Below are 15464 nucleotides of genomic sequence, written 5' to 3'. Positions count from 1 at the left end.
AAAGTTAACACTTGTAATAATATTGCTAGTTTAGGAGTACCTCGGACAAGTAGTTACCCTCTGGGTATTTTTTCTAGCACCTCCTGGGTGTAGTGCCTCGTTTAAGTTGATCTAGTCCCTCCCTTGTGCTTCGGTTTAATGAGAGAATGAGGTTTCACCCTAGGTGAAGGTCATGTTAAACTTGAGTGATATGTCCAGCTACTCTGTTGTAAAGCTTTTTATTTTCTTCACCCAGCTCCTTCCGGCTTGACTCTGGACCCCGACACTGCCCACTGTGAGCTGGCACTGTCCGAAGATCGAGCCAGCGTGTGGTACAGGGGCACAAAACCCGCTCTGCCTCACCACCATGAGAGGTGTGCCAAGACTCCAGCTGTCCTGGCGTCGGAGGGCTTTAGGTCAGGAATACACTACTGGGAGGTTTATGTAGGGACAGCCCCTACCTGGGCTGTAGGCGTAGCCCTGGAGTCTATAGGCTGTGATGGAAATGGCCCACATTTCCCTGAGAAAGCGCTCTGGCTGTTGCAGCTGAACCAAAACAGATACGAAGCTCTAGGCGTAAAGAAACACGTTCTGTCCCTGGCTTCCAGGCCCCAGAAGATCGGTGTGTATCTGGAAACCAAGAAGGGTCAGGTCTCCTTCTTCGACGCCCACAGCATGTGCCACATGCACACCTTACAGTGTGTGTGTTCTCCAGGAGACTTGCTCACTTTCTTTCCCTATTTCTCCCCGTGCACTGGTACTGCTTCGAAGCACTCTGAGCCGCTCACCATCTGTTATTAATGCTAGAAGGCAGGCCTGGTCCCTGCGCCCACCAGAATGTTCTCGCCGCGGAACAGTATTGCAGTAACCAGATCCTCAAGAACATTACCGCTTCATGTAACTGCTGGCTCCTTGGAAGTGCCAGGAACTTAATCGTGGCGTGTTTGTTTCTCTAGATCTCATATATCCTTTTTTTATGTATACCATTCCCCCTTTTCATGTGGCTGATGCAATTCCAGGAGCAAGAAAGTTTTTCTTCTTGGGTTTACTAATTGGTTTCATTGTGAATGCAGTTGAACTTTCTTTTCTTGGGTAGTGGTACTCTTGCCCAACTTCTTTTCTTGGGTAGTGGTACTCTTGCCCAACTTCTTTTCTTGGGTAGTGGTACTCTTGCCCAACTTCTTTTAAATGTAATCTCCAACACCTTTACTTAATTAAAATAATGCACCTTTTACTCTGGATGAAAGTAAGATTGTCGCACAGAAGGCAAATCTAGTTTCCTAAAGACTCGCGCTACTCATTGTCCTCTTCGCTCATTAATTTTTGTTGCCGCCAGCTGCACCCATGCACTTTACCTTCTGAGATTAATGAGTATTTGTGAAAAGAATATTTCATTCGGCTTTTAAATGAATGAATAATTGGCGTTCCTCACATTTTGAGCAATTGTAAATTTGGTAAAAATGGATGGACGGTTGGGCATATGTTGGTGCTTTAAATCAAATGTTCAATTTATTTTTGACCAGCTGGCCAGGGACTGGGTAAAGCCTGTAAACTTTGTTTAGTGATTGTGAACACCAAGCAAGGACAACCTAGGTCACTTAAAAGGATGCAGGTATTAGTCTAGCAGTTCACATACTAATGTTTCAAACAAATGTTTTATGCTTTCTGCATTCACCCTGTTTTGAGCATAGTCTCCTCTGGGTATTGGGGAGATTTAGTAAATTACACTGGATAAGATCCCAATATATGGACTCGTTACACCACAACATATTTGTTTTCACAAAACGCACACACTGGTGGCTGGGGCTCTACTATTACCGGTCAAAGGCAATTGTCAGCTATGCAGGGCTGAGAATTTCAAGCCAAGTTAATCATGCATATAAAACGCTTGTCAGTTACTTAATAAAAGGGGGCACTTTTATAACCATTTTCCATCTAATTCCTAGTACATGTATATCTTGAGTTTGCGAATATATCCCAAACAGCTGGATGCAGGCGATGGGAGGGATTTTGCAGGATACCTTAGAAATCTCGCACATATAGGGTCACGTTTGTTTATTTTTTTAGGAGGATGGACCGCAGACCAGTCCAGTAATCTAGTTAGTTCACAGCTTTACGGTAAATCTTTGAGTTTTTTTTTCTTCCAACTGTGCACAGCATGTCTGTATAATTTGTAATTGCTTCCCTCACCAGGTTGTAAGGGCTCTAGATTAGGAAGTGCGCAGCTCAGTCTGAAACTATGGCCGTAAAGAATATTTGTAATTCCTTATCTTTGATGTACAGTTATTTATTTTTTCTCGTATTTTTATTTATTGGTGATACTTGTATTTTAATAAACTAGTTTTATATTCCGATGCCTGGCCCCGTCATTATTCTGCTTATGGCTTTTGTTTATGGTGCACAAAGGTAAGGTGGGATACTGTACCAAATCTGTGTTTTACGTGCTTGATAAAGGCACTTTTTGGGTTGTTGTTTGCACGCATTTGAGGTCGGGTTGTAATTCAGGTCACCGTGCCATTTTGATTCAAAACTCGCTAGTCCTTGAAATGTCCTATATGAAATGTATTATATAAAGCTCAGTGTCGTGATGCACCAGTCTTGACATGAATAGGATAAACTGTCACCCACCAATGGAAAAGTAATATAAAACAGCAGTTATCCCAATGTAAAATCGTGTTCACAGGAATACCTTTATCGAAAGCTTTTCCACATCAATTGAAAGTATGAGTGGGGGCAGCCACTGTTTGCGCTGGAGATATCCCAGGCTTCCAGTTCCACTATGCAGTCAGAGAAGAACTCTTAAATTCCACCTTGTAGGCTATTTACATTATCATGGATGGCTACCTCCTGAACTTTATTCCATAGGCTTCAGCTTTAGGTTTAATTATCTTTGACTGGAGAAACGTTGGAGCTTTCCTTGAATTCGGTCTCCTTGCTTGCTAGGCCCTACATGCAATCCCTCATTTTGTGCTTTTCCCGTTCTTTTGCAACAAAGAGCTAGGAGCAATGCTACGTGTTTTTCTCCGTCTTGGTGTATCTATTCACAGGCATATGTTTGAATTGCCCCATTCATGGGTGGGATCCAGGTGCACTTGCAAAATATATATATTTTTTTTAACTGGTATATTTAAATGCAGACACTTAGTACAGCCGAAGTTAAGGCATTCGTTGCTGAATATCTTTTAGAAATAGCTAATTTAAGATTGAAATGAATGAAAAGCAAAAAAAGTCTAATCAATAGAGCCCTGTTTTTGTAAAGCTGAAATTTGACAACCTGTAATTTAAGGTAGCCAGTAGCACAAACTTCTGCTAATGTTGTGTACAGCCAGTTTCTACCTGGCTTTTTACCTGTTGGTGTGTGAAGGATTCTTGAGAGCTTGCCTCTGTACTTTTCACCCTTATTTGAGAATTTTGATCAGCCTTTTTATTTTCAAATTTGTGACTTCTTTTGAAGCGAGTGCTCTAATTGTTTCACTGAACCAGTTCTACCCCCCCATCCCCCCCCCCACTGATAGTACCTTACTACTTTGTGTCCTGTCTGGCAGGAAGATGGCTAGGGATGACCCACATACACTATGTTCTACCTACATTTCCACATTGGGGGGTAGTGTTGGTTCATTAATATATATTTGTCCTCTAGGACACTGAAGCGCAGTCATTCAATGACCAGGAAAACAACTAAATGCTTTTCAAATACAATAGATAAGTGAGGCCGATGCAGACATTGCATTAAATACCATAAAGGGTTCTTTCTCCTGAAAGCCATCGTTCAAGAACTCCCATATAGGTAGATCAAGGTAGTAAACCACTCTGAAAAAAAGCTGCAGAGTTCTTAGTCAATGTGATGGAGAAGTGCTAATGCAACCTGCGAGCTGTCAGATTGATTGAAGAGGACTTTGTTGTCTGGTTATTTGAACGTGGAGCACTTATCAAAGCATTCAGTGTTGAGTAGTTTCACTTCTGCAACTGATTCTAAAGTGTCAGACCACATGTCTCCTCCAAGCAGGCAGACCCCCTTTTTTGTTCTGAATCCCATATTGCAGGCTCCACCAGCCATGGTTAAAGCTATTGAAGAGCCGGCTTTAGAAGAATCTTTGGTACTCACTGTACAAAAACATTCCTTTTGCATTTTGCACCCATATGGACTACTAGAGGCTGGTTTTTGACTCTGACCATGCACTGGAGCCTGCCTGCGCTCTTCCCCAAACTGTTGTGTGACTTGGTAACCCCTATTGGCAAGGACTTTAGCCACCTTAGAAGTCCCCGATATATGGTACCTGTGTTACCCAGGGCATGAGTGTTAAAGGGATCACCAGGGCCTGAAGCACAGTTTGTGCCACTGACTGATGCATGTAAACTACTGACAGCAGGTCTGCCATCGGAGTCTGCAGGAGCAGTGCAAACTGCTTGAACTCCACTCCGCACTCATGTGTGGCAAAGTCAATGCTCTATTTTTAATGTATACCAATCACCTCTAAGGAAAGCGTCCTAAGCCCAGGAGGCAGGGCGGTGCATTATTAAAGGTAAGGTGCAAGCTTATGTTCCTATAGTGGCCTTTACCATTAAATGATATTGTAAGGGATAGACTGTCCATAGGATAACATGGGCTGGTAGCTGGGTAAACCGGAGTGTGAGAAAGCGTGGAATTCCAACATGGCCGATATCCTCGACCAAACCCTGACAATGGAGAGCGCTCCAGCTGTCCCTGAACAAGTTGTGAAAATGGCCACGTTCCTGGAAAGAGGAGGCATAGAAACGCAAAGAGGAACGGAAATAAGGTGGCTCAAAAGCGGACAGAGGAGAGAACTAGGGGGAGAGCTTCTGCAGACCGGAGTTACGACCACGATTCTCGCAGTGAACCACCCGGTTGGAGTACAACCCCAGGTTGGAGACAACTGCAGGGCTGTCAGAGTGCCCCAGAGGAGCTGGAGTGGAGAACACTGAAGAGGTACTGTGGTGGTGTGCCAACTACGGTACCGGGGATCCAAAAAACTATACTAATGCCTCTGCTTCCCATACCATGGCCCAGGAGATGGGTCATGGTCCGAGGCAAGTACCGAAAGATGCCTGGTACTTTTGGTGGGGCACTGCAAAATAGCATGCACTTGTGTAGGGATAGAGATGCATGTGGGTGTGAGGGTGACCCTATCACCAAAACAGACTCCAACCACAACTTCCTATAGTGCATAAACACCCCTACCCAGTGAAGGTGGCATTTGGGTGAGGATTCCAGAAAGGAATTACATTATTCCTAATCCCTTGTTTTGGATTTGTCTTTTTGCTTTTTCCATCATTTCTGGGTGTCTTGAGACGCGACAGTTCTGGAAGAAAGAAGAGCGCCGTCAACTGAAGTCTGCAAAGACTAATCTGAATTGGCTCCTGTCCTCAACCTTTTTGTCTGGGTTTTATTCTTGAATCCAATAAAGATATCCCACCACAAACCTAAAACAAAGTATATAGCGACTCCTTTCCCCAGTACACTGAGGTTGGCAGCTCAATTAAGGTCTGCCTAAAAATGTCATGTTTGATATCGCCATACCTCCTCACCCGACACATCTTGTCAGACGATATGGTATGCACCTAGGTGGCTACCTTGGAGGTTGCCCACCTGGTTGCCCAAGCCTTTCCTGTGATCTGGCTGCCAGCCTGCACTTGCTGCTGCCAAGCCATGAATCTGGCCCTCTGCCAGGTGGTGTGAACTCTCACAGGAGTCCAAAGCCTAGACAGGAAGGTCACACCGCCCTGTCTGACAGGCTGGCCAGTGAAGTGGTACATCAAGGCGGTGATCTTCAAAAGCTGCACGGTCTGTGATGTGTAACCAGGCTGCCTCCCAATGGAGGCAACAGCACTGCCCCAAGATCGTTTGCACCCGAGCAGGCAGGAAAATTAGATGGGATGCGTACACCCGCAGAAGGCTAGCCACACCTAGAGTGGGCCTTCCGGTCTCTACAGCTAAGGAAGTCTTCACCTTTTCTACCCAGAACCCACTATTCTACCACTTAAAAAAAAAAAAAAAAGCAGATCGAAACCCCTGGATGTGGTCACTTCCAGGGCAGATTAGTCACAGGGGCTGGTAGGCCATTGGCCATTTTTATCCCACACCCCTAACTCTGCATAATTTAGGATTTAAGGGCTACCTCAGACACCAGAACCTCAGTTGTGAACCAACTTGCATCAGAGGACAAAAGAGCCCAGAGTCTGTAACATCAGGACTTGCACAAACCAAAAGAGGGAGACTGCACCTGTGACAACACTCCTGGAACTGCACGATCTAGGCTGGTCCTAGGCTAAAGCGCCATTTCTCCCAGATAGGCACTACTGTGGGAGCCAGAGGCAACCTCAGACTCCCATGGACTGGTGGCACTAGTCCCCTGCAACCGCAGGTAAAAACAACGTACTTGAATAAAGCATCGCTGGCCATTGGACCTTCTGAGTAATTGTCCAAAAGTAGATGGTCCATTGCACTGTCAGTAACATAGTCCTAACCTTCACAAAGATTCACACGGCTATCATGTTCCTTCACACATCAAATTAACTTTCTGCTGTGCTTACCACGGCCAATGCTTAGTGGTTGCCAGTGTGCCAACCATCACATTTACTCTGTGCTGCCCTTTGAGAGAACTCCACAGAACCTTCATCCGACATCAGCAGTGACTTAGTTGTCAACATTTTGCACCCTGTTCCCCACCAGCACCGCGCAAGGGGTAAACCAGCTCTCCCGTGGCTCCTGCCTCTGTGCCAAGGACAGCCAGGGCAACATTGCACCCAGGCTTCTTGAGCCAGGTAAAATCAAAAAACTGTCATGGCTTGGTCGTGGGACCCACATCCATTTTACCCTCCTTGGTTTCAATGCAACTCAACCTGCAGGTGACCACTTGTCACCGATTTCTTTTACCATTGAACACAGTGAGAACGTTTTACAGTATTGTGCACTGATGCAAGTTTGCTTCTATCCATAACTCTGGTTATGTGTTTCTGATTTTATTAGTTTTAGTGTTTAAATTGGGATTTTTTTTTATTTTATTTTTTTACTCTGGGTTGGATTTGTTTCAAGGTGTCAATTATTTATCGTCCATGTTGGTGCTCTGAAATGCTGAACACATTCCTTAAGTGAAGCCGGCCTGCTCTTAGCTCAGTCCTGGCAGAGTAGCAAAGGATTTATTATTGTGAATCCAAGGATTATCTTTGGGTTCGTGATTATTGCATGGTAAAGCCTAACCAACATAATCCCATAACACTCCACCTTCATACACCTACTGTTTAAAAGTGTAAACCATAAACTCTGGTTTGACTTTCCCAGTGAAGAAATCACTCCTGACATTGCTTCGAAGTATGTCTCAGTGTACGATACAATGGGTCCATTTTCACGTAATATAGTCCTTACAAGAGCAGACTTGCCCATTCATGTCTATCTGAAGGGAAAATCCTCACCTTGTACAGATGACACATTCTGACTCCATGTACATGTCGTCTGAGTTCTGTCCAATCTTTCCAGTTGTAACACCAAGACCCTGCCAGGGTTGCTGCAAAACTAAGCATCCTTATGGAGGCCCCTTAGCTTTTTTCATTGTGATGAGCAATGAGTATTGTAAAGACCATCACCCCAATTGATTCATTGTGTTCCTGAACCTCAATTAAACAAGTTTGACACCATCTACATTGAACATCTTTTATGACTGTTGAAGTATTTTTGATTTGAACAGGGTTGTTTCATATTGAGGTACTGCCAAAATAATTCAGAGCAAAAGCAAGAAACTGATCTGTTCCTTTAGCTGTACATACAGTGGCACCGAAGTTAATGTCTGGATGCTACTGACCAAATTGTTTGCCGGTCGGACTCCATTGACCAGTTCAAAGACTATCTTCAGAGACAGGATGCACAATTTTTTAAAGAGGACCCCAAAAAAGACCTTCTAGTAGCGACTCTAAGCCCACAGTACATCTTGTGACTCTACAGTAATGGCAGATCACAGATATTGTTGTAGTGCAGTTCCCCCTTAATTGTAATGTGACCATCTGGTAGCATTAAACCTGGCACTTGACAAAAGATCCCTATATCCAAATTTCTACTGGGATCCTCACCGATGCCAAAATGCTTCCACAAAGACTTGACCAACAATAATAAAGGAAATTGCACCTGCTCAAGATAATTTCTGATTCAAAGGAAATGCCAGAACCACACAATGGGCCAATCTGGATTAGAAAATAGTGAACAAACAGAAGAATTCTCAATTTGTGTAATACACCTGATCTCTCCTCAATTACTTCTGTGCCACAGTGTCAAACTAATGGGTCTTGCGTATGAGTAGGGCCTGAACTTTAACAAAGATATTATACAGGAGATGTTCGTCCTGCTGTGCTTCCAAGAAGCCTCATGCATAATGTATGAGTATCGAACCAGGGCAAAACCTATGTTCTGAATGCAGTGTTGTATCTAGATAAAAGGTCAGTGCCTATGAACTGTTATGTATGTAATGTAGGGAAGAATATAGGTAAACGGTTATGATGTTACCTACGCCTATATAAGGTACCTATATGAAATATAACGTGCCATCAAGCACTTCTACTATATAGTTATCAGATTTCTTCGATGCTCAGAAGTGTTTTTCCTGAAACTTAACTACCATCTCACTCATGAAATCTTTCTCTTCAAACCTTATTGATGCCTTCATTTCAACTTGTACGTAAAGCTTTGTTGCAGCATCTTTCTTTCAAAATTGCTTTCTTAGCTGCAATAACTCCAATTTGCAAGATTAGTGAAATACCAGCCGCATGTTCTCATGACGTGTGCTCTTTTTTGTGTGAAAATTCGGAGGACGTAAAACTCTTATTCAGATTGTAAATAGTTTTTTGTTTCTTTAGAGGAAGAGACCCAGATTGTTTGTTCACGTAGAATAAGAAGTTGTAAAAAAGGGTGAACCACTGCAAGGAGTGAGATCGTACTTCATAGTGGAGTGTGCTGCGATTGGTTAGTGTATTGTTGTGCTATTGGTTGATGACATAGTGCCACTCTGTCATAGGTCAATTGTTTTACAAATGCTGCATTGAGATTGGTTAAAGAGTCTTAAAGTATTTAAGCTGTAATTGGATTAAAGAAATGTGACATTTATGGAATTGAAACAATTGAAGATTTGTAATTACATTGTTTACTATTTGTTCAATAATCTGCAATGTCTTAGGAGTCTTGAGAGGTGATTCAACAATTCTGGTATAGGAATTTGAAGGTGACTCCCGAGGGTACACAGCACATTATATTACATCAGTACAGAGGCCGCACTCCTGGCTGTGACTGACTCACGGAGACAGGAGATGGATGCAGGAAGACCAGTGGCACTGATACTATTAGATCTGCCAGCAGCCTTTGATACTATCTCCCACTCAAGGCTCAAAAATAGATTTCAGGCTATCCGAGTACAGGGGACAGCACTAAAATGGCTGAAGCACTTTTTGTCAGACAACAGACGGTCATCCTGGGGCCATATTCTTCAGGCAAAACACGTCTGGACAAGGGTGTACCACAGGGCTTGTGCCGGAGTCCCACCTTTTTCAATATCTAAATGGCCCCACTAGCAAAGATCGCAGAGTATTTTGGTTTTGAGATCATATCATACACTGATGACACTCCGCTGATGTTCACTATGGGCCAAGACTTTGAGTCGGCGAAACAGTTTTTCAGCAGGAATGTTAGCAATCTCCAGCTGGATAACGGAGAACTGTCTCCCGCTAAACCCAGAAAAACCTGATTATGTTGCTTGGAAAAGCCCCAGCCATCTGGTCAGATGACTGGTGGGCTCACCAATTAGGTGCCTCTCACGTGCCCAAACAAACGGTAAATCTAGGGTTAAAACTTGATCAAGCCCTAACAATGAAAGATCAAATTGCAGCTATTACAAGCTCTTGCTATTACAATATGCACCTGTTGTGCAGAATCTTCGCTCTCCTCCCCACACATGTCCGTAGAACCCTGGTTCAGGCAATTGTGATAAGCAGACTGCACTAGGGAAATGCCCTCCTGGCTGAAGTCAATGATACTCTGCTTAACAAGCTCCAGGTGGTCCAGAACATCACGGCCAGACTTGTACTGAACCGGCCTGCAGGTACCCCTTCTGCGCCTCTGCTGAAAGAACTACATTGGCTTTCAGTAAAAAAGCGCTCCCGTTTTCAAATCTGCTACCTCACGTATAATACCTTAAGAAGCAATGGCCCACTCTATCTCCAAAACAAACTAAAGACCTATGTTCCTGGACGTACTCAGATCAAGCACTCAAGCCCTTTATGTGCCCAGAATCCACCAAATGCGTACCGGGGGAAAGTCCTTCTCCTATCTCGCCCCAGGATAGTGGAACAAACTACCTGTAAATTTATGAGAAACTCCCACCTACAGGAAATTGCTAAAAGCCTACTTATACTATGTATGGTCCGTATTTCCAGTTAGGGTCTGCAACAGTGCCGAGATGCCCTTGGGTGATACGTGCGCTATAGCAAATAATAACGCATAATAACATAACATTTGACGACAAATCTGAGGTTACATGCATGTTTGTAGCTACGTCAATGGAGCAAATTCACTGAAAATGAAGGTTCCTTTGAGTCTTCTAAGATATGGTAAGTTTGATCTGAGAATCATGGAAAGATTGAGAGAAAAGCTATAGGCGATGAAGCCACCACCTAGACCCACACAGTACGAATCATTGAATATTTGGAAGAAAAATGCATGTTAAGGAGAGAAAAATACCAGAATAAAAGTGAGCTCTGCGTAATTATACATATGCTTGATGGGATGAGGATCAACTGAGGTGAATGAAAGTAGTCCATTGCACCCAGCTATTTCAACTGAAAAACCTGAAGTTGAAAAAGAAGATTTGTGAATAATATGATGGAGCTGAAAAACAAATTTGATATCAACAGATGATATTTTGGGTGCATTGTAACTGCATGTCCACCACCTTATGTGGCCCCTTCAACATCTAATGTGACACTGGCTACAGCTCTTGTTCTCCCGAATTTGATTCAAATTGAAAGACCATTAGAGGACACAGCCAATTGTCCAACCTGTTATATCTAATGTGCCGGCACGGATTGAGAATGTTCCTACAGTGATACGGCCAGGTGTTTCTGTAACTGTACCAGCACCTGTTTCTAGAGTCATAACAGCACAGCTGTTAGATTTGCACAACTGCTCTAACTAATATTGCTCAAGGAGCCATTGTAGGGGTACCAGCAGGAGTGTTTATACTGACAACACAAAATTCCCAAATTGTTGCTTGGAAACCACCACAAACAGTTCAATCATTGAGAGAAGGGAGCGGGATTGTCTTTGACAGGGTGAGAATAACCTATTTGAGTATGGGATCCCCCCCCCCCCCCCTCCCCCACCCCACACTGTTTGAAGAAACTGCAGAGGATAAAATGCAGGAAACCTGATTTTCTGCATTTTCTTTTCAGCAGACGAAAAGGAAACACTGATAAATGTTCAGAGAGTTAAGCTAGAGCTGCAAGAAATAATCAAAGTAATTACTAGATGTGCAGCGACTACCCATGATGAACTGAGTGAATTAGGTTGAAAATAAGAAGTTGATGAGCAAAGTTTAAATAGTGAAAAAAATATGAAGTGGATCTTTAAAGTGTGTCCCATTTCAGAAATGTTTCAGGGTACAATTGGATGATGAAGCAATTGAGACAATGTGTTCAGAGATGTGGTTACACATTACTTAATTAGTAAAATGCATTTGTAAATGGGAGTGATTTTGAGAAATTAGGCAGCAAATGGGCAAAGAAGTAAAAGGAAAAAAACAATCTGAGGTTGTTGACACAAATAAGCCAGCAACAGGTTCCCTAGACAAAGAAGCTTCAGCTTTTCTGTTGAAATACCAAGTGGAGGGTATGTTCATGTACCTTGGAGTAGAGGCAGTCTTGCAGCTTTTACAAATAGTTCTCCAAAATTGAGAGCAAGACCTTTACAGTGGCATGCAAGTTGACTGATATGTAAAATTCTGAAAGTGTTGTGAACTAATTTGAATACCTACTTTGATATTGTAGCACCAAGTAATGTGTGGGCTGAGTATTTAATTGCTGTACAGTGGCTGCGTGCAGAACCAATGAGAGATGCCTGCACTAACGGGGGTGACTGGGAGGGAGAGATTGCGTAGTTGGTGCAGTCTTGGAGGTAGACCAGAGTGGGCCATTTGTAGAAGGATAAGTTAATGGCATTCCATTCTGCTACTAGAGCTACCCATTCAACTGTTAGAACAGTGTAAGTCCCAGACATACCCCGCTTGAGAAAGATCAAAGTTGTAGGAGTTATAAATAAACAGTTAACCAGCCATGCTTCAGAAAAGCTTCCTGTAAAAATTGGTTCATTTGAGGAGAATCCTCAATTTGTTTGTGATTCTAATCCTGTAAATCTGTTAGGGAGAAATTTATTGTGCAAGTGAAATTGCAACATTTACTGTACATCGAATGGTGTTCAATTCCAGTTGTTGAATTTAAAATGACCCTACAAGTGAGAACAGTTAAAGAAATGCCTCCTGATTTACGAGACCGGGAACCCAGAAGTACGGGACTATACAGGTCAAGATTTTGGACTAATTAAAGGGGTAGAATCAATCCGAATCACAGTGAAACCTAATGCTGTGTATCTGAGAATACCACAATCCAATTTGACCCCAGCAACAGTTGCAGGAATATAATTGACCTGCTCAGGAAAGGGATTCTAAAAATAAATTGTTTGAAGCCCTTGCAATGCTCAGATTATGAGTTACAGAAGCCCAATAGTAAATATTGGAAGTTCAAGACCTTTGGAGGATTAACAGAATTCGCGTTCCATGTTATCCTGTGGTACCGAATCCAGCCACCATACTTCAGATTCCATGCACTGCAGAATGATTTTCTTTGTGGACTTGTCAGGACTTATTCCTCTGTTCCATCATATGAAGACAGACAGTTTGTGTTCAGGGAGAGGGTTTTGGCATGGCGCCAAGTTCCACAAGGGTAGACCTAGATACTATCCATATTCAATCTGATGTTGAAAAAGATTTTGAATCACTTCAGATGCCTTACAGTTCTGTTCTCATGCAACAGATCGATGACCTACTTGTGGCATAAGATACCTAAGAAGCTTAGAGACCGGATGCCATTGCACTGTTAAACCACCTGGCTGAGAATGGACAAAGTGTCTCCAGGTAAACTGCAATACTGTCAAAAAGTCTAATACTTGGGACATGTTATTGAGAAATGAGCGAGAAAGGTGTCTCCAGAGGGAGTGATTATTTTTCAGATGAATCCACCCAGATCACAGAGAGAAGTCAATGTTTATGGGAATGGTTGGCTACTATAGACCATGGACACTGAATTTTTCAATAGTGGTGAACAAGTTACTTACCTTCGGTAACGATGTATCTGTAAGAAACATTAGTTAGTTAGATTCCTCACCTTAGAATATCCCCAGGCGTCAGGCTGGATCCGGAAAGATTTTTGTAGCAATCCCATTGCGCGTCAGTAGGCGTCGTCAGCGGCTTCGCATCCTTCGTCGGCGTCGTGCGCCGGAATGACATCGTCGGAGTACTTGGACGCCGCCCTCGCGCGCTGACGTCAGTTCTTATACATAGCTTTCCATGCCAGGGACGCTGAGCCATGCAAGAGACCGACACTGGTACCAAAAAATCTAGGGCCCTGAAAGGGAGAACCTTAACCCTAGATGTCGGTTCGCAGAACGGGGAGGCTGGGTGGGTCGGTGAGGAATCTAACTAACTGTTTCTTACAGATACATCGTTACCGAAGGTAAGTAACTTGTTCATCTGAAATAAACACGTTAGTTAGATTCCTCACCTTAGAATAGATACCCCAGCAATACCAACCCCGGAGGTGGGCCTGCGAACCAAGGTCACACCAGAAAGTCCTGGAGAACAGAACGGCTAAAGTGGCCATCTCTCCGGACTTTGCTGTCCAGGCAATAGTGCTTGGCAAACGTGTGCAGTGAAGCCCACGTTGCCGCCTGACAGATGTCCTGCAAGGGGACTCCCCGTCCCAGGGCAGTTGTCGCCGCTGTGGCCCGGGTGGAATGGGCTCAGTCCAACAGGAGGGACCTTTTTCGCCAAGGAATAGCAGAGTTTAATACACAACACGACCCATCGCGAGATGGTCCACTTGTGCACAGCTTTACCCTTCGGGGGGGGGGGGGGGGATGGGGTGGGGGTTAGGTTCGTTTCATTTTTTAGTAATGAGCCTTTTGGCAATTAGTAGTCTCGTCTAGGAATCTCGAGGTAACCTTTGTGGTGGAAGTTCTATGGAATTTGTTCAACAGGTAGGTCAGCCAGTCATGAGCCCACTATGTATCTGTAAACTGGTGTCCTAGGTCATGTTCCCATTTATGACGCAGTGATGTAACTAAACTTGAGGGGGGCCACCTGCAAATTGCATGAAGGCGGCCACCTCTGACCGCACTCAGGAGCGCTGCTGACAGGGCAGTGGGCTGAAGGGGCCCCCCGGAGCTCAGGGGCCCCCCCTGCACCACGGAGGCTTAGCTGTGAGTGAAGCCACCAGTGCACGGTGAACTAGAAAGTGTCCAGGTGGGAGCCCATCTTCCTCTATTAAGGATGTGTGTGGTAGAAGAGCCCCCTCACGATATAGATCTGTGTCTGGATGTCATTCTCATGCCATCTCCTAAGCATCTGCTTCGAGATTACAGTGCGTCCATCAGGGGTTCCTTCTAAAGGTATCGCTGGCGCATGGGGGGGGGGGGTCATCTTACGTGTAACATACAGGCTTCTTTGGAAGCATCTATAGGCCACAGCAAGCAAAGAGGGCTCTGGCGGTTGCAAGCGTGCACCCGGGTGGAAAAGCCGGACTTTGTGTTGCAGGGGCTAGGGCGGTCACGTAGTTGCAGTGGCAGTGCGGTGTCGATTTGATAGCCACCGTGCCAACCATTGTAGTTGGGAGGCAAGGTAGTAATGCTCGAGACAAGTAATATGTTCACCTTGTTGTGCAGTGCGAGGTAGGGTTGCACTCTGTGCTTACTCAGATGCATGGAGATGTATGTGACCTATGGCTTTTTTCGACTAACCTTGACCATGTAGCTGCAGGACTGCCCAGCTGCAGTCTGTCAGCATAGAGAGATGTGAGAACACAGTGATGGAACCTCCTTTGACTGTTATGGCCCCTCACTCTGTAGAAACATTGCTCACTAGAACGAAAACCCAGTACATAAAAGTATAAGCAACAAATCCTTACTGCAGAGAAAATTATTCTAAAACCATGCCAAATTTTAAATCCGTCAACTCTACTACCTAGAAATGAGGATTCCAATGCAGATGAAATTGAGCATGATAGTCTGGATGTCATAGACGTCTGCACCAAGCCAAGGCCAGACACAAAACCAGTACCTTTGATTGAGCCTGATTATGTAAATTATGTTGCTGGCTCGTGTCTGAGAAACGATGAAGGTACCTTGAGAGCAGCTTATGCTGTCTGTATATGTCAAGAGGTTG

The 15464-nt window shown here is 44.1% G+C and overlaps 1 protein-coding gene across 3 annotated transcripts in view; it reads left to right on the top strand.

Annotated features, from left to right (window-relative positions):
- The window catches only part of LOC146811683 (E3 ubiquitin-protein ligase TRIM69-like), a 174807-nt gene that overhangs the window by 140999 nt on the left and 18344 nt on the right, over positions 1–15464 (top strand). For 2 of the 3 annotated variants that reach the window (XM_085618663.1, XM_085618662.1), the window contains exon 8: positions 236–2333. The exons of the other annotated variant lie outside the window; for it this stretch is intronic. In XM_085618663.1, the coding sequence (XP_085474789.1) occupies positions 236–780 (545 nt within the window). In that variant the 3' untranslated portion in view covers positions 781–2333. Of the gene's footprint in view, positions 1–235; positions 2334–15464 lie in introns of those variants that run through there. 3 annotated transcript variants of the gene reach the window in all.

This window comes from Triturus cristatus, chromosome 7 (genome assembly GCF_964204655.1).
Source record: "Triturus cristatus chromosome 7, aTriCri1.1, whole genome shotgun sequence".
Classification (NCBI taxonomy): Eukaryota; Metazoa; Chordata; class Amphibia; order Caudata; family Salamandridae; genus Triturus; species Triturus cristatus.
The sequence above is the reverse complement of the archived record's forward strand: the minus strand, read 5'-3'. Positions and strand labels throughout refer to the sequence as shown.